At 39.5% G+C, this 18723-nt stretch overlaps 1 protein-coding gene across 1 annotated transcript; it reads left to right on the top strand.

Moving 5' to 3' along the window:
* Positions 1 to 1106: 1106 nt before the first annotated feature.
* Positions 1107 to 16354, top strand: zranb2 (zinc finger, RAN-binding domain containing 2). The gene is made up of 10 exons (XM_014168661.3): positions 1107 to 1284; positions 9228 to 9280; positions 9592 to 9700; positions 9817 to 9899; positions 10009 to 10085; positions 10218 to 10370; positions 10736 to 10908; positions 12989 to 13069; positions 14847 to 14996; positions 15210 to 16354. Exons 1-10 carry the CDS (start codon positions 1217 to 1219, stop codon positions 15265 to 15267), a joined length of 1005 nt encoding a protein of 334 aa, XP_014024136.2. The 5' UTR covers positions 1107 to 1216; the 3' UTR covers positions 15268 to 16354.
* Positions 16355 to 18723: the final 2369 nt, after the last annotated feature.

Below are 18723 nucleotides of genomic sequence, written 5' to 3'. Positions count from 1 at the left end.
CTGGAATGGCAATAACTACAGTAGTATAACGGAACTTACTTAGCTATTAACATAGCAGGCTATTCTAGACAGATACAGTAACTAACTTGCTACAGTAGTCTCATATTTTAAGAGTATGACACTGTCAACATTGACATGGAAATCCTGAATATGTTAAATTAACACCCAATCCGCAATTTACACGCACACGGATTGCAGACTATGGCGAAAAAAAGTCTACCTATTCGATTGATGACTTCAAAATGCACTTCAGACTGAAAAGGAGCACCTTCCAAACCCTCTGCGAGGAAACAACTACCCATATAACCAACCAGGCAGTCGGTCGGCCATCCATTCTGGTTACTAGGAAATCAGGGGTCATTCAATCAGGGGTCATTCAGGTGAATATTGTTGTGCCATTATAAACTAATAATGATCATGGATGTGATCAGGTACAGAACTTGACACAATTATGTCCAAATCTACAGTACCACACTGTTGGTGCTGACATCTTCAGGACAGGAATACCGGTTTACTTAACGGAGGAATAAACACACATGTTCATCATTGGTGTTTTAACCAGAACGGGGGAAAATGCACTTTATTTATTTTCGCACATGCGCAGTCATACATCTCTCATAGGGCATGACTGTACCAGTGTAAGAACACAACTCAACAACATATTAGTCCACATGCCAACACACACACAACGTCATAACTAGCCAACTCCATCACAGCTAGCTACCGTAGTCCATACACGTGCACAGACCAACATACAATTATAGACCTAGCTACGTCAAACACTAATAAGTTGTCATAATGTTCAGACAACGGGTAATCAGGGCCACAAGACTGTTACTCGCGCATTTCAAAAATATATAATAAAATGAACGGTAAGCCATCTGCAATAAAACTCACCAGAAATCCATCCTGCTAAATGGTCAATCGGTTTTGTTTACATGATATTGACATGACCTTTCAACTGTCATAAAGCGCTGTATTAAAAGGCACATGGTAGCGCTGGCGCCTTTATTTGGTTTTGCATTTTATTTTCATGGTAGTACAGAATTTGGCAGATCATGATTGATATGACATTCCAGCACAGTAGGTGGCGGCATGCACTTTAAACGTTTGTTTGTGGACCGCCATGATAGCATAGAAGAAGAAGAAGAAGTAGTAGAAGAAGAAGAAGAAGGTTCTTTCTTTCAGGCGTCGTGAGGCCAGCTAGCGATTAGCCATGGATACAAAAATATCTGGGAAGAGTTTTCGCGTGAGCGACGGAGACTGGATTTGCCCTGATAAGAAGTAAGATAACGAACAAGCTACATTTTGAACAGACATGTTGTTGGAGAAGCATTCAAATAAAATGTTAGGCTTGTTGTGTCTGGCTTTCACCACATGTTAGCGAAACGTGAATTAGCTAGCTAACGTTACAAAGGACAAGGCCTAATACTAGCTATTTTAGCTACCTTGATACTAAAAAACAAAAATTACTAACGATAGTTATAGCTAGCAACAACGTATCTCGTTAGCTGTATTGTTAGCCATAACTCACTAGCTAGCCAACTAACGTTACGTGTGTGCAGCCAGTGCATATAACATCGTTTGCGAGTTTAACTCTCCTTGATGTGTGGTGCAGCTTGTTGGACAACTAACCCCGATGTTCAATGAAAGATGGATGGCTTGCAAGCACACACTAGCGACACATCCTAGTGTTGGCAAGTTAGTTAACTAACGTTAGTTATGTCAACTGGCTTAATTTTAGCCAGTGTGCCAATGATAAGTGGGGGGTAAACGTTAGATGGTGGCTCGCTATGGTTGGTCAATTATTTGTCCACTCGTCAATTTACAGTTGTACTTTAGTCATTTAGCAGAAGCTTTTATCCAGAGTGACTTACAGTATGTGAGTGCATACATTTTCATACTGGTTCCCCGTGAGAATCGAACCCATAACCCTGGCGTTGCAAGTGACATTCTCTACTAAGTGGGCCACACTGTACGATAACCTTTTCAATATCACTAATTCAAGTGGTGCAGCTAGCTAGCTAGCTAACCAATTCGTATTGAAATAAGAATTCATAGGCCCCGGGGCTTTCCTCTTCCCAGCACACAATTTTCTATTAACAAATCCGTGTACCAACATTTGACCGACCGCCTTGATTCAGTCTTATGTAGCAAAACTTGAAATTGTGTGTTTACATTGAATAAAAGCAGAGACACAGAGCTACAAAATTGTATATCATATACTTCATTTGAGTAACAATGGGAAAGTAAATTCTGCTTTGAAAGTTAAACTTGTAACCTCACTGCTGAAAAAATGGCCTTAAATTTTTTGGGGGTTCCTACTGAAGAGCTCTTCATTGTGTACACCCATTCAGCATCGTTCACACCCTCTTAAACTTTAGCCCTCACCCAAGCTGACCTTTTTACTCGCCCTAGTAGAACTGGTTAGGATGTTTTCGTGTTATCCAGAGTGATGGTGACTAACTGCCACTGGCAATAATTTAATTACGCTGTTTTTGCCGACGTTTACTGACACAGGACATATTTAACGGGTGTTGAGTGTTTGTAAATGAGTTATTCTGCGTTCTGGCACACTCAGATGAGTGCCCTGAAATAGGCGTAGATGGCCAAACTGAATTTATGAACGCACCCAAAATGGTTACATGCATAGTGGAGTGTTTTATTAGCTAGCTAAACAATGAACCATAATCCCAACTCATGTTACTACCCTGCATGAATCTGCAGGTCGCTAACCAACCAGGTTCAATGTTAGTTAGCTAAAACTAGCCAAGCAAATGGCTCTGAGATAGAAATAAGCTCATACTGTAACGTTGGTTGGTGAAACAGCCAGCTAACGGTACACTTGAAATGAAACCACTTTCTGTCAGTTAGAAACGTGTAATATCTGAATGTAGACTCTTACCCGTATACATCATGGATGGATGCATCTCCTGTCGGATTCCATAAATACCCTTAGTTTGAAAATGTAATCCGGAGATGGAGAAAACACCTATCATAATCAAATTCCACTGGTTTCAAAACTTGGTCCACCCGAAAATGGAGAGCAACACTTACGCAGTTTTACTACGCTTTTTTTTTTTAAATGACGCATTAGACAGGATTAACTAGCCATACTGACCAGCTCAAATAAACAGACGTGCTATATGGCAGACCAATCCAAACTCATTTCTCGGCATCTCCAGCCCACTCATTATCTCAGCCAATCATGGCAAGTGGGAACGTTGTCTTTCTGTGGCTAAACCAACTAGGCTCGTAATTTAACCTCTATGGGCTAGGTGGGACGCTAGCGTGCCACCCGTGGTGCACTCCATCAACAGCAGGTGCATTTCAAGAGCGGCAAATTTGAATCCAAATAAATGTCAAAATTCAAATTTTTCAAAAATACAACTATTTTACACCATTTGAAAGATAAACATCTCCTTAATCTAACCACGTTTTACGATTTCAAAAAGGTTTTACGGCGAAAGCATAAATTTAGAGTATGTTAGGACAGTACATTTACAAGAGTTGTGTGTAATGTTTTGTCAATTCAAAGACAGGGTCACCAAAACCATAAAACCAGCTAAAATGATGCACTAACCTTTTACAATCTCCATCAGATGACACTCCTAGGACATTATGTTAGACAATGCATGCATTTTTAGTTCTATCAAGTTCATATTTATATCCAAAAACAGCGTTTTACTATGGCATTGATGTTGAGGAAATCGTTTCCCTCCAATAACCGGCAGTCAAGTCAGCGTCACAAATTAAATAATTAAAATTAGAAAACATTGGTAAAATATTATATTGTCATTTAAAGAATTATAGATTTACATCTCTTGAACGCAATCAACTTGCCAGATTTAAAAATAACCTTACTGGGAAATCACACTTTGCAATAATCTGAGCACTGCGCCCAGAAAAATACGCGTTGCGATACAGACTAGACGTCATGTTGGGGAGATCTAAAATCGAAAATACTATGTAAATAATCCATTACCTTTGATTCTCTTCATCAGATGTCACTTCCAGGTATCACAGGTCCATAACGAATGTAGTTTTGTTCAAAAAAGCTCATCATTTATGTCCAAAAATCTCCGTCTTGTTAGCACATGATCTAAGCCAGCCGGACTTCTCGTCATGAACGAGGGGAAAAAATATATTTCCGTTCGTTCAAACATGTCAAACGTTGTATAGCATAAATCATTAGGGCCTTTTTTAACCAGAACATGAATAATATTCAAGGTGGACGAATGCATACTCTTTTATAACGTATTGGAACGAGGGTACCCAACATGAACTCGCGCGCCAGGTGTCTAATGGGACATCATCGTTCCATGGCTCTTGTTCGGTCAGATCTCCCTCCAGAAGACTCAAAACACTTTGTAAAGGCTGGTGACATCTAGTGGAAGCAATAGGAAGTGCCAAAATATTCCTAAGCCCCTGTGTTTTTCAATGGGATAGGTTTAAAGTCAATACAACACATCAGGTATCCACTTCCTGTCAGAAAATGTCTCAGGGTTTTGCCTGCCAAATGAGTTCTGTTATACTCACAGACACCATTCAAACAGTTTTAGAAACTTTAGAGTGTTTTCTATCCATATATAATAAGTATATGCATATTCTAGTTACTGGGTAGGATTAGTAACCAGATTAAATCGGGTACATTTTTTTTATCCAGACGTGCAAATGCTGCCCCCTAGCCCTAACAGGTTAACCTCTTACATCTAGACGTTCCGCTAGCGGAACACCTGCTCCAATATCCAGTGATAGGCGTGGTGCGAATTACAAATTCCTCAATAATCCCAAAACTTCCATTTTTCAAACATATGAATATTTTACACCATTTTAAAGACAAGACTCTCCTTTATCTAACCACACTGTCCGATTTCAAAAAGGCTTTACAGCGAAAGGAAAACATTAGATTATGTCAGCAGAGTACCCAGCCAGAAATAATCAGACACCCATTTTTCAAGCTAGCATATAATGTCACAAAAAACAAAACCACAGCTAAATGCAGCACTAACCTTTGATCTTCATCAGATGACACTCCTAGGACATTATGTTATACAATACATGCATGTTTTGTTCAATCAAGTTCATATTTATATCAAAAACCAGCTTTTTACATTAGCATGTGACGTTCAGAACTAGCATTCCCACTGAACACTTCCGGTGAATTTACTAAATTACTCACGATAAACGTTCACAAAAAACATAACAATTATTTTAAGAATTATAGATACAGAACTCCTTTATGCAATCGCTATGTCCGATTTTAAAATAGCTTTTCGGTGAAAGCACATTTTGCAATTTTCTGAGTAGATAGCCTGGCCATCATGGCTAGCTATTTTGACACCCACCAAGTTTGGTACTCACCAAACTCCGATTTACTATAATAAAAATGGGATTACCTTTGCTGTTCTTCGTCAGAATGCACTCCCAGGACTTCTACTTCAATAACAAATGTTGGTTTGGTTCCAAATAATCCATAGTTATATCCAAATAGCGGCGTTTTGTTCGTGCGTTCAAGACACTATCCGAAGGGTGACGCGCCCGGCGCGTTTCGTGACAAAAAATGTCAAAATTATCCATTACCGTACTTCGAAGCATGTCAAACGCTGTTTAAAATCTATTTTTATGCGATTTTTATTATTATTATTATTATTTTTTTTTTTCTCTCGTTAAAAAGCAATAATATTCCAACCGGGAGTCGTTGTTTTCGTTCAAAGACTGAAATTAAAAACATGGAGTCTCCTCGTGCCCAGTCTCATTGTTCTCAGATCGACCAGTATCCAAATGCGCTACTGTTTTTCAGCCATGGCCTGCAAAGGCATCATTCAACGTTTTGCCGCCTTCTGAGAGCCTATGGGAGCCGTAGGAAGTGTCACGTTACAGCAGAGATCCTCAATTTTCAATAATGAGAGTGTAGAAGGCCAAGGAATGGTCAGAGAGGGCACTTCCTGTAAGGAATCTTCTCAGGTTTTGACCTGCCAAATGAGTTCTGTTATACTCACAGACACCATTCAAACAGTTTTAGAAACTTTGGAGTGTTTTCTATCCAAAGCTAATAATTATATGCATATTCTAGTTTCTGGGCAGGAGTAATAATCAGATTAAATCGGGTACGTTTTTTTTATCCGGCCGTGAAAATACTGCCCCCTATCCATAACAGGTTAATAACAAAAGTGTATGCCATCTGTAAATACGAATACAATTGTTAAATTACGAGCGTAGTTGGTTTAGCCAAAGAAAAAGACAGCAACCTTCCCGCTTGCTATAATTGTCTGATATAATGAGTGGGTTGGACATGCAGAGATGAGTTCGGATTGGTCTGCCATATGGCACGCTTCTGTATATTTGAGCTGGTCAGTATGTGTAGGTAATCCTGTCTAACGTGGCTTTTTAATAAATTCACATTTTGCAATATTCTGAGTACATGGCTCGGCCATCACAGGCTAGCTAATTTGACACCCACCAAGTTTGGGGCTCACTAAACTCAGAATTACTATTAGAAAAATTTGATTACCTTTGCTGTTCTTCGTCAGAATGCACTCCCAGGACTTCTACTTCAACAACAAATGTTGTTTTGGTTCCAAATAATCCATAGTTATATCCCAATACCTCCGTTTTGTTCGTGTGTTCAGGTCACTATCCGAAGGGTAACGCGTGAGCGCATTTCGTGACAAAAAATGTCTAAATATTCCATTACCGTACTTAGAAGCATTTCAAATGCTGTTTAAAATCAATTTTTATGCTATTTTTCTCGTAAAATAGCAATAATATTCCAACCGGGCAACGTTGTATTCATTCAAAAAGAGAAAGAAAAACATGGCAAGTTCTCGTGACCAAGACTGGAGATGCGCTCTCCAGTCTCACTGTCCCCAGGCTGACCACTTACAAACTCTGCTCCTATACTTTGCCCAGAGACAGCAGACACCCCATTCCACTTTCTGGCGGCTTTAGAGAGCCAATGGAAGCCTTAGAAAGTGTCACCTTACAGCACAGATGCTGTAATTTCGATAGAGATGTAACAGAAGGACAACAAATGGTCAGACAGGGCACTTCCTGCATGGAATTTTCTCACGTTTTGGCCTGTCATATGAGTTCTGTTATACTCAGACACCATTCAAACACTTTTAGAAACTTTAGTGTTTTCTATCCAAATCTACTAATTATATGCATATTCTAGTTTCTGGGCAGGAGTAGTAACCACATTAAATCGGGTATGTTTTTTATCCGGCTGTGAAAATACTGCCCCCTATCCCAAAGAAGTTAACTTATCAGAAGCTTCTAAAGCCATGACATAATTTTCTGGAATTTTCCAAGTTGTTTAAAGGCACAGTCAATTTATTGTATGTACACTTCTGACCCACTGGAATTGTGATACAGTGAATTATAAGTGAAATCGGTCTGTAAACAATTGTTGGAAACAGTACTTGTGTCATGCACAAAGTAGATGTCCTAACCGACTTGCCAAAACTGTAGTTTGTTAACAAGAAATTTGTGGAGTGGTTGAAAAACGAGTGTTTTAATGACTACAACCTCAGTGTATGTTAACTTCCGACTTAAACTGTATATAGGGCATCAGCCTGTAATGTGCTAATGATAGCTGTTTTTAAGTCTCTCGGTCCCAGCTTTGATGCACCTATACTGACCTTACAGGTGACAACCTCGTGAAGCTGGTTGAGATAATTCCAAGAGTGTGCAATGCTTTTATCAAAGCAAAGGTTGGCTACTTTGAAGAATCTCAAATTGAACAACTATCTAGATTTGTTGATGTCTTTTTTTTTCTTTTTCTTTTTTTGTGTGGGGGGTTTACTTCATGATTCCATATGTGTTATTTCAGAGTTTTAATGTCTTCACTGTTATTATACAATGTAGAAAGTAGTAAAAATAAAAACCCTTGAATGAGGTGTCCAAATTTGACTGGTACTGAGGTGTGTGTTTGTGCACACTGTTCTAAAGTTTGGGGTTACTTAGAAATGTCCTTGTTTTTGAAAGAAAAGCTATTGTTCCATTAAAATACCATCAAATTGATCAGAAATACAGTGTAGATGTTATTAATGTTGTAAATGACTATTGTAGCTGGAAACGACTGATTTGAAAAATATGGAATATCTACATAGGCGTACTGAGGCCCATTATCAGCAACCATCACTCCTGTGTTCCAATGGCACGCTGTTAGCTAATCCAAGTTTGTCATTTTAAAAGGCTAATTGATCATTAGAAAATTATTTTGCAATTATGTTAGCACAGCTGAATTTAAGCTAATTAAAGAAGCAATAAAACTCGCCTTCTTTAGACTAGTTGAGTATCTGGATCATCAGCATTTGGGTTTGATTACAGGCTCAAAATGGCCAGAAACAAAGACCTTTCTTCTGAAACTCGTCAGTCTATTCTTGTTCTGAGAAATGAAGGCTATTCCATGAGAGAAATTGTCAAGAAACTGAAGATCTCGTACAACGCTGTGTACTAATCCCTTCACAGAACAGTGCAAACTGGCTCTAACCAGAATAGAAAGAATGGGAGGCCCCGGTGCTCAACTGAGCAAGAGGACAAGTACATTAGTGTCTAGTTTGAGAAACGGATGCCTCACAAGTCCTCAACTGGCAGCTTCATTAAATAGTACCCGCAAAACACCAGTCTCAACGTCAACACTGAAGAGGCGACTCCGGGATGCTGGCTTCTAGGCAGGAGTTTATGATCAAATAGCCTTTTAAAATGAAAGCCTTGGATTTGTTAACACAACGTGCCATTGGAACACAGGAGTGATTGTTGCTGATAATGGGCCTCTGTATAAGCCTTTGTAGATGTTCCATTAAAAATCTCCCATTTCCAGCTACTATAGTCATTAACAATATCTACACTTTCTAATCAATTTGATGGTATTTTAATGGACAAAAAATGTGCTTCTTTCAAAAACAAGGACATTTGTAAGTGATCCCAAACTTTTGAATTTTTTTTTTTTTCTTCTTACTGGCTTCAGATCCAGTAAACCCCTGCATTACTATGGCCTCAAGGAGTTTGTTGATTGACATTCTGTGTTTCAAAATGCAGAAGTATCGATCCAAAATAAATGGCTTCACTGTCCTAACGATGAGTTGTCTCTGTACAGTAAAATAATTGTTGTATTGTGCTTTATGTAGGGTGTCCAAAAACGCAGGAACATTTTACCCATTGTTCAAAAGAGTTGTTTTTGATTGGACATATGCTCATTTTGACACATTCTTTTCCTCTAGGTGTGGAAATGTGAACTTTGCAAGAAGAACAAGCTGTAATAGATGTGGCAGTGGTAAGTTATATCTCTATATGACCCAGTACTACAGTTACTACCCTGTCATGACTCATTACACTTAATCGCTCCACAAATGTACAATCGTTTGGTTGGAGGAATAAGGTTCATTGTGATGAGACTTAGTTGTAAACGCTGGTTCTCTTGATGTCAGTCAGCCTGTAAAGAGATCTGTGAGTCCATCAGAAAAGTAACCACTGACAATTCATGTGTTAGGCGGTATCAAGGAATAACATGACCAGGATTTGTTTCACTGACTTCGGAGTCAAAGGAATGTCACACCAATGTGAATCCCTATCTATCCGAAACAGAAAAGACAACGGAGGCAAAGATGATGAAAGCAGGAGGGACAGAGATTGGCAAAACCCTGGCTGAGAAGAGTCGGGGCCTCTTTAGTGCAAACGATTGGCAGTGTAAAACGTAAGTGACTAGCTAACTCTTCATTAAACTTTGACTCGTGCATGGTGGATCTTGACACAGGTTATGCTTTGACTGTGTCTGATAAGCACATGATTGTATGCCTTTTTAATATATAGCTGCGGCAATGTGAACTGGGCCAGGAGGTCTGAGTGCAACATGTGTAACACACCTAAATATGCCAAGCTCGAGGAGAGAACAGGTACATTACACAACACTGCCCGAGAAGTTTTTTGTCATGTTTTGAAATGCATTGCCTCCTTGGATATTCCAAGTTAATTCTTAATTCCATTGCCCTTTCCTGTTATCAGGATATGGTGGAGGATTCAATGAGAGGGAGAATGTAGAGTACATTGACCGAGAGGAATCTGATGGAGAATACGACGAGGTGAATCTCTTAAACTACACTATGGGCTTATAACTGTCAAGTAATACTGGTTTATGATTTGGTATACTTTAGACAACAATGTATGTTGCCATTCCGTTTACACTAATACTTTTGGATTTCAATATCTGCCAGTTTGGGAGGAAAAAAAAAAAGTACCGTGGGAAACCTGGTAGCAGGTCTTCCTCGAAGGAGAGTGAAAAGAAGGCGGAACCAGTGAAACCAGAAGAGGAGGAGGAGGAGGATGACGACGAAGAGGAAGGAGACCTTTCAAAATACAAACTAGATGTGAGGACATGGTCCCTGAGATGGGGAAATAAAATGCAACCTGTGCTCCGCGTTAACTGAACAAGTTTGGGGGCAATATGGCTCTTTTCCATAGCTTAACATTCTTGTCCAATATCAGTATGTAGCACAATGTGGAGAACCCACATATCATCAGAAAGCTCGCCACACGAGTTGTTAATAGGCCATATTGCAGTAAAATATTGTGCAACGTTAAAGGAAAATGTGCTTCGTATTGGTCACTTTCAGAGAGGACCTCAGTTACGAACAGGGATGGAAGTGTCCATAACCTTAAAGTTAAAAATATAATTTGTACCTAGTTAGCACCATAACGCTATATTTTGAAACCGTGATCTCTGGTTCCCCAGGACGACGATGACGACGATGATGATGATGATGATGATGATGCGGACTTGTCAAAGTACGATCTGGATGCCAGTGGTGATGAGGGGGAGAAGGACAAGCCAGTCGCAATAAAGGATAGCACCCCGGGGTCTTCACAATCCTCCTCGGGCTCCTCCAGCTCTCGGTCCAGGTCCAGGTAAAAGGGTACAGGTCAAGGGTAACTCCAGGCAAAATGTCAGTATCAGCTCAATATTCCTTATAACCTATTGATCCTCATGAATTATGTACTTTTGTGCAACTTTTTTTCTCCTGTTTTGTCTTTTAAGTGATTCAGTATGTGTGTGGGTTTATCCCCTAATCGTAATGTGAAAAAGGGTACTTGTGTTTATTTGTACACTGAACAAAAATCTAAACGCAACAATTTCTAAGATTTTACTGAGTTACAGTTCATATAAGGAAATGGCCATTTAAATAAATTCATTAGTCCCAAATCTATGGATTTCACATGACTGGGAATACAGATACCTTTTAATTAAAAAAAGAATAGGTTGGGCGTTGATCAGAAAACCAGTCAGCATCTAGTGTGACCACCATTTGCCTCATGCAGGGTGATGCAACTTCTTCACATAGAGTTGATTGTGGCCTGTGGAATGTTGTCTCACTTCTCTTCAATGGCTGTGCCAAGTTTCTGGATATTGGTGGGAACTGGGACACGCTGTTGATCCAGAACATGCCAAACATGCTCAATGGGCCACATGTCTAGTGAGTATGCAGGCCATGGAAGAACTGGGACGTTTCCAGGAGTTGTGTACAGATCCTTGTGACATGGGGCCTTGCATTATCATGCTGAAACATGAGGTGATGGTGGCGGATGAATGGCACAACAATGGGCTTCATGATCTCGTCACGGTTTCTCTGTGCATTCAAATTGCCATTGATAAAATGCAGTTGTTTGTTGTCCATATCTTATGTCTGCCCATACATAACCCCACCGCCACCATGGGGCATTCTGTTAACGACGTTGAAATCAGTAAACCGCTCAACCTACACGACACCATACACGCTGTTTGCCATCTGCCCGGTACAGTTGAAACTGGCATCCATCCGTGAAGAACACACTTCTCAAATGCATTTACCCACTGAAGTTGGTTACGATGCCGAACCGCAGTCTGGTCAAGACCCTGGTGAGGACGACAAGATTAACTTCTCTGAGTTGGTTTCTGACAGTTTGTGCAGAAATTCTTTGTTGTACAAACTCTCATCAGCTGTCGGGTGACTTGTCTCAGACAATCCCGCAGGTGAAGCCGGATGTGGAGGTCCTGGGCTGGCGTGGTTATACGTGGTCTTAGGTTTAGGCTGGTTGAATGTACTGCCAAATTCTCTAAAATGCTGGAGAAATTAACAAATTCTTTGGCAACAGCTCTGGTGGAAATATCTGCAGTCAGCATGCCAATTGCACGCTCCCTCAACTTGTGTAGCATTATGTTGTGACACAACTGCAAATTTGAGTGTCCCCAGCACAAGGTGCACCTGTGTATGATCATGCTGTTTTAATCCGTCTTGATAGTCCATCCACCTGACAGGTGTGGCATATCTTGACAAAGGAGAAATGCTCACTAACAAGGATGTAAAAAAAAAAAATGTGTTCGCAAAATTTGAGAAACTTTGTGTGTATGGAACATTTCTGGAATATTTTTCAGCTCATGAAACATGGGACCAACACTACATGTTGCGTTTATATTTTTATTAAGTATAATCTGTTTTTTGTAATTTGTTACAACTAATGTTTTCAGATATGTTATTGATTTCTGTATTGCTGTCAATTGGTTACAATTGAAGGTCACTGCCATGACTTAAGTGGACACAACAATGTAAGATGGCGTATGATATCAAAAGGGGGGGGGGGCTGGGCATATTCACAAGTGTGCATCTTTTCATGCTTTAGAATGGTTGGTTAATGCTGGCCAGTTTAATACTTGGTTTATTGTTGATTGACCTTTTTATGTTAGCTTGACTCAGCTGCTTTTTTTAAAAGGTTGAATCCCTTGTATTGTCAGTTTTAGATGTTTTTCAGTTGCTTTGTCACATGGTCCAAAGTAGCCAGTGATCATTGGTTTATGTGCACATTAAGGTGTGCAACATTGATCTATTTTGCCATTGATGGACTGTTACACAATGTATGATAGATGTAACTTGTTTGTTTTCATCTATGTGCATGCCCCTTGTTTTTCACTCGTTAGAAAATATTGTTACATTTCTTGTTTTCTGTTTTTCAGATCCCAATCTAGAAGCTCATCCAGTTCCAGATCTCGCTCCAGTTCCCAAGAGCGAGGCCGGTCTCGCAGGTCCAACTCCAGGTGAATGAGGTGACATGCACTCTCCTTAGGAGAGAGTGTATGTGACTGGGCAGAATGTTCCAGAAACCATATTGGCCTATTTAAAGTGTAGAAGAGGCTGCGCATTGACCTCAAATTCTACAGTTTCTGCTTATACGGTTCCTTCCTTGGATGTCCCCAATTTAATTATGGAAAGTGTCACAATATAATGACAAGTTTGTCCCTGTTTATGAATTTATTTGTCATGTTAAATCAACTATTTCTATGTCCGTTGGTCTTTTTCATATCCATTTTAAGGCCGTGTCCCCTTTGTTTCACTTGCTGTGCATTCAGAAAGTATTCAGACCCTCTTGACCTTTTCCACATCTTGTTACGTTACAGCCTTATTCTAAAATGGATTAAATTTGTTTTTTTCCTCAATCTACACTCAATACCCCACAATGACACAGCAAAAATAGGTTGTTAGAAAATGTACGAAAAATAAACTGAAATATCACATTTACATAAGTATTCAGGCCCTTATTAAGTACTTTGTTGAAGCACCTTTGGCAGCGATTACAGCCTAGAGTCTTGGGTATGACGCAACAAGCTTGGCACACCTGTATTTGGGGAGGTTCTCCCATTCTTCTCTGCTGATCCTCTCAAGCTCTGTCAGGATGGAAGGGGAGCGTCGATGGACAGCTATTTTCAGGTCTCTCCAGAGATGTTAGATTGGCTTCAAGTCCGAGGTCTGGCTAGACCATTCAAGGACATTGAGACTTGTCCCGAAGCCATTCCTGCGTTGTCTTGGCTGTGTGCTTAGGGTTGTTGTCCTGTTGGAAGCTGAACCTTCCAACATGTCCTGATTGCTCTGGAGCAGGTTTTCATCAAGGATCTCTTTATTTTTATTTAAAAAATGTTTTATACACATTTAACCTTTTAACTAGGCAAGTCAGTTAAGAACAAATTCTTATTTACAATGACAGCCTACACCGGCCAATTGTGCACCGCCCTATGGGACTCCAAATCACGGCCGGTTGTGTTACAGCCTGGATTCAAACCAGGGTGTCTGTAGTGATGCCTCTAGCACTGAGATGCAGTGCCTTAGACTGCTGCATCACTCAGGAGCCCTGTACTTTGCTCTGTTCATATTTCCCTCAATCCTGACTAATCTCCCAGTCCCTGCTGCTGAAAAACATCCCCACAGCATGTTGCCACCACCATGCTTCACCATCTTGGTGGTTCAAAACTTCTTCCGTTTTAAGAATGATGGAGGCCACTGCGTTTTTGGGGCCCTTCAATGCTGCAGATTTTTTTTTTTTTTGGTACCCTTCCCTAGATCTGTGCCTCGACACAATCCTGTCTCGGAACTCTACGGACAATTCCTTCGACATCATGGTTTGGTTTGTCCTCTGACATGCACTGTCAACTCTGGGACCTTATCTAGACAGGTTTGTGCCCTTCCAAATAATGTCCAATCAATTGTATTTACCACAGGTGGACTCCAGTCAAGTTGTAGAAATGTCTCAAGGATGAACAATGGAAACAGGATGCACCTGAGCTCAATTTCGAGTCTCATAGCAAAGTCTGAATACTTATGTAAATAAGGTATTTCTGTTTTATGAATTTGCAAACATTTAAAAAAAAACCTGTTCGCTTTGTCGTTGTGGGTTATTGTGTATAGATTGAAAATTTGTTTAATCAATTTTAGAATAGGGCTGTAACGTGAAGTTAAGGGGTCTGAATACTTTCCGAATGCACTGTACCTGGTTCATTATTGTTTTTGCCTCACTGATTGCTTGATTTATCTCTACAAAAGATCCAGCTCTAGGTCTGGAAAGGCCTCTTCTCCCAGGAAGAGGACTCGCTCGCCCTCCTCCTCGCCAGAGAGAGAAAAGAAGCGTAGTCGCTCCAGGTCCTCATCTGGAGAGAGGAAAAAAAGGCGCTCTAGATCACGATCGTCCGAAAGGTTTGGGTTTCTGTGGAATACCGCAAAATGGTGTACTGAATATTAGCCTTGCCATCTACTACATCTACCCTTTTCACTACGCGAGTCAAGATTTTGATGTGACTTACTTACCTTAATGCTGTAATATCAGGTGCATGTGCTGATTTTAAGCCTTAGTTAGAGGGTTGTGCCTGTCCACCCTACTCACCTCTCTGGTATTTTGTTTCGTTTCAGGCGCCGTGGCCAGTCCTCTGGATCTTCCCATTCTGGCTCAAGTTCAAAACAGAAATAAGTTTAAAGCAGCCCGTAAAACGGGAAAAAGGAAACTTAATGCCAGTGAATGATGTTTAAAAAAAGAAAAGAAAAAAGAAACAGGACAGATCTGTTCATTATGCTGTTCATTTTACCAGAGCTTTGCAGTACACAACAAATATTTTCCTTAAAAAAAAAGAAAATGGTGACATGTCTCTTTTTACCATTCATTACATGCTGCCTTTTTAGAGCTCACTAAGCTCCCTGTCTGTATCAAGTGTGTAACTTTAGGTGTTCAATAGGCTTATGGTGTCTGGTCCTTTTTTGTTGTTGAGAAACAGAATAATATTGTGAAGAGGCAACATCCAATTTTAATCCAAACTGCACAATATCATGGCAGGATACATTTTAATCCAGTCATTGTTAGGTTTTGAGTAATGAAAATAGCATAGAATGAACTTTAATTTTTTACCAAGGATGTTTTACAGATGTTGGTCTTAACCCCTGATTTTCAGTGATTCAGGAACATTCTTGTGTGTGAAATTGTATAAGGGAGGCAAAAATGACCAACTCAGGTCTGTATAACCATCATCTTGAAATATCTATTGTGTTCACCAATAAGCTTGCTAAACTAATTTGATGTACTGTTAAGTCTTTTCTATGTTTTGAGGTAAAGTGAAGGTAAGTATTTTTCTTTACTTTCTGATATTTCTTGTTTTAAATAAGTGCAAGGTATTCCAATGGTGTTTTAGGTTTAGGAAATAACCCTAAATGATTTGGCGCTGACAGTTGTTAGGCCACCAATGACAGTTGAGGTAAAACTAAGTATATGTCTTACAGTAATTCATGTTTAGGGCCTATAAAATCACTACTCAACTTTGGTAAGTGTGTATGTGAAACTCATAACAGGTTTTCATGAAATTACTTTTTCTATTGTGAAAGCTAAAATCTTTTTGCTTTGTTTCTCTGCTCTGTTGTATACTCAAACAGTTCATGATTACTGTGCAGTAAGGATTAATTTAAAAACATATTTTTTCTCTTCAAAATGACAGTATCAATAGAATGTGTTAAGATCTCTAAAAATAAACTGAAATGTAAGCAGCATGAATAAAATCCTGTCAATCATTGCTGTGCTATTTTCAAATGCAAAACTCACGAGGTATGAATGTCAGGAGACCATTTTTAAATGACAGTGTGCCCGATCTAGGCCTGTGTAAACGTAATATGGTGGGAAATGTATCTCCGGTCACAGGTGACTGAGCGTGTGATGTGATCCATGATGCACGCCGATGCATCATCGTGGGGATAGTATGCAAATTATTGGAGCTTTCAAGACAACTGGGGGGGAGAGAAAGAGTTCAAATCACGACGTCAGTGATCTTCAGGATTGGAAAGTCAGCGCTCTAGAAAGATGCCTGAGATTCCGAGTTGGATGACGTCAAAAGTCTGAGGATTTCCCAGTTTTGAACCCCAACTGTCCATGAATTTCAAATGCTACCCTCTACTGACCTTGAGGTCACTACTATAATCAAAGCACATGTTACGGATTAATCATTTTATTGACGTTCAGTCTTGTCTTTAGGTGGCACTTAAAATACTAGCAGACTAAATTATGGAGCCCACTGTTAATTTTCAGACCAAATAATATCGTCCAGGAGGCTATGTAGAAACGCACTTCAGGGTTAGGAATCTGGGTTTACAGGAAATGTTGAATATCACGATTCTACTTTAAATCCAGGAAGCAGCCAATCCTACTTGCCATTCACCAGATTTTCATTAATTATATCAAAATAGATTCGGTACTTACCAAAGAGTTTTGCTTAGCAACTATTGTCATTACTGCTGTTACACCTGGGATGTACTTCAAAAAAATGTCTAAATAAAAAGTTGCATGCAACTGAAAAAATGCCTTGTCTGGAAAGAATATTGTTTTTGACCAAGTGCGTATGCGCCAAGTCCATCTATTACTCACCTACAATATTAAGAATTGAATTAAAATACACAAAATAAAGCTCATCTAGAAATATACAATCACTGAAAAACGTACTCTATATTGTCTACTTAATCTACTTGCATGAAATATTGCATTACGTGTAGCGTGGATGAAACAACAGATTCGTGTTGCGTTTATATACTGTTGTAGGTGATTCAAATCAATTACCTTTCCTACTGCTAAATCAGCCGACCTGTGCGTGGCAGTAATGAGGGATTTTATTGGAGGTGCAGAAGAGATGGATTTGGCACAGCACACTTGGTCAATAACAATACTTCTTTCCAGACATTTTTTTTTGGTTGCATGCAACTTTTTTATTTAGACCTTTTTTGGAAGTACATGACGGCAGTAATGATAGTTGCTCAGTGAAACTCCATTCTTTGATAAATACCGAACATATGTTGACATTAAGCTTGAAAAGCTGGTGCATGGCAAATTGAATGGCTGCTTCCTGGGCTTAAAGGAGAATTGCCATATTCAACATCTCCGCTAAACCCAGATTCTGGTTCATTTTCAGGGCAGAAAATGGTGTTAAACTGCACTGTGAAGGATATAGTTGCTTCATTTTGTTAAATGCAATAACTAGGCCTAGGCTTGCCTATGGCTCTGGAGTATCCTAGGTCAGTGATTTTCAACCATTGGACCAAGTGGCCTCGGGACCTTTTTTAAGAAATATCAGCAGCAAGGCCAAAATGTCTCATTTAATGCGAGAACTGACTGGCATAGTGTAATTTCATATTTTGTGTGAACAATTAGCACACATTTTGCTGGGGTGTCCTGGATTATTTGAAAGCTTTTCAGAGAAACCCAGAAGGGATCAGAACACTTAGTCCAGGTGAGATCAATCATGGGCCTATCAAAGCCGTTGATAGCCTATATTATATTTAAGGCATAGCTGCCTACTAGTATATGCTAGTAACATGAATTAAAAATAATGTATTCAATGAATAACCCTTGTCCAGCTGCCAAAATTTTCCTGCATGAGTCAAGTGTTGAAAGATAGGCCTGCCTCTTGTGCTTTAAAAGGTCTGATGCACTTTAATGCACAGTCACTTTGCAGATAAGTCTTGGTGATGCCAGCAGTGTCGGGGAAGCTACTCTGAAAATATAGTTTAACAATTACTTCACACTGGAAAAAGTTAATCTAAATGTAAGCTACCCTTAAGAAAATAAAGTTTATTAAGTGACTCACTACCTAAATGACATAAATTATATCTAAATCTGAAATGTCATACTACTACCAATTGCAAGAGCAAATCCAATCACTCTGGAGTCAATGTTAACCAAATGTGTAATTTAGCATAGACTCAAACTATATTTCAAGTGAGAATTGGGCAGGTCTGACGCTGAAAATAATTCTTACCTACTTCACACATTTTCTTTTCGCAACAAAGGTAGTGCATTTACAGTAGGCCTATTTACCTATACAATTACATAGACAAATGAATGTTAATCGTTTATTTACAAATTCTCTCCTAGTTTTGGTGCTGGTCCCGCCCTAAA

Source organism: Salmo salar, chromosome 23 (genome assembly GCF_965601325.2).
Source record: "Salmo salar chromosome 23, fSalSal1, whole genome shotgun sequence".
In the NCBI taxonomy this organism is placed as follows: Eukaryota; Metazoa; Chordata; class Actinopteri; order Salmoniformes; family Salmonidae; genus Salmo; species Salmo salar.
The sequence above is the reverse complement of the archived record's forward strand: the minus strand, read 5'-3'. Positions and strand labels throughout refer to the sequence as shown.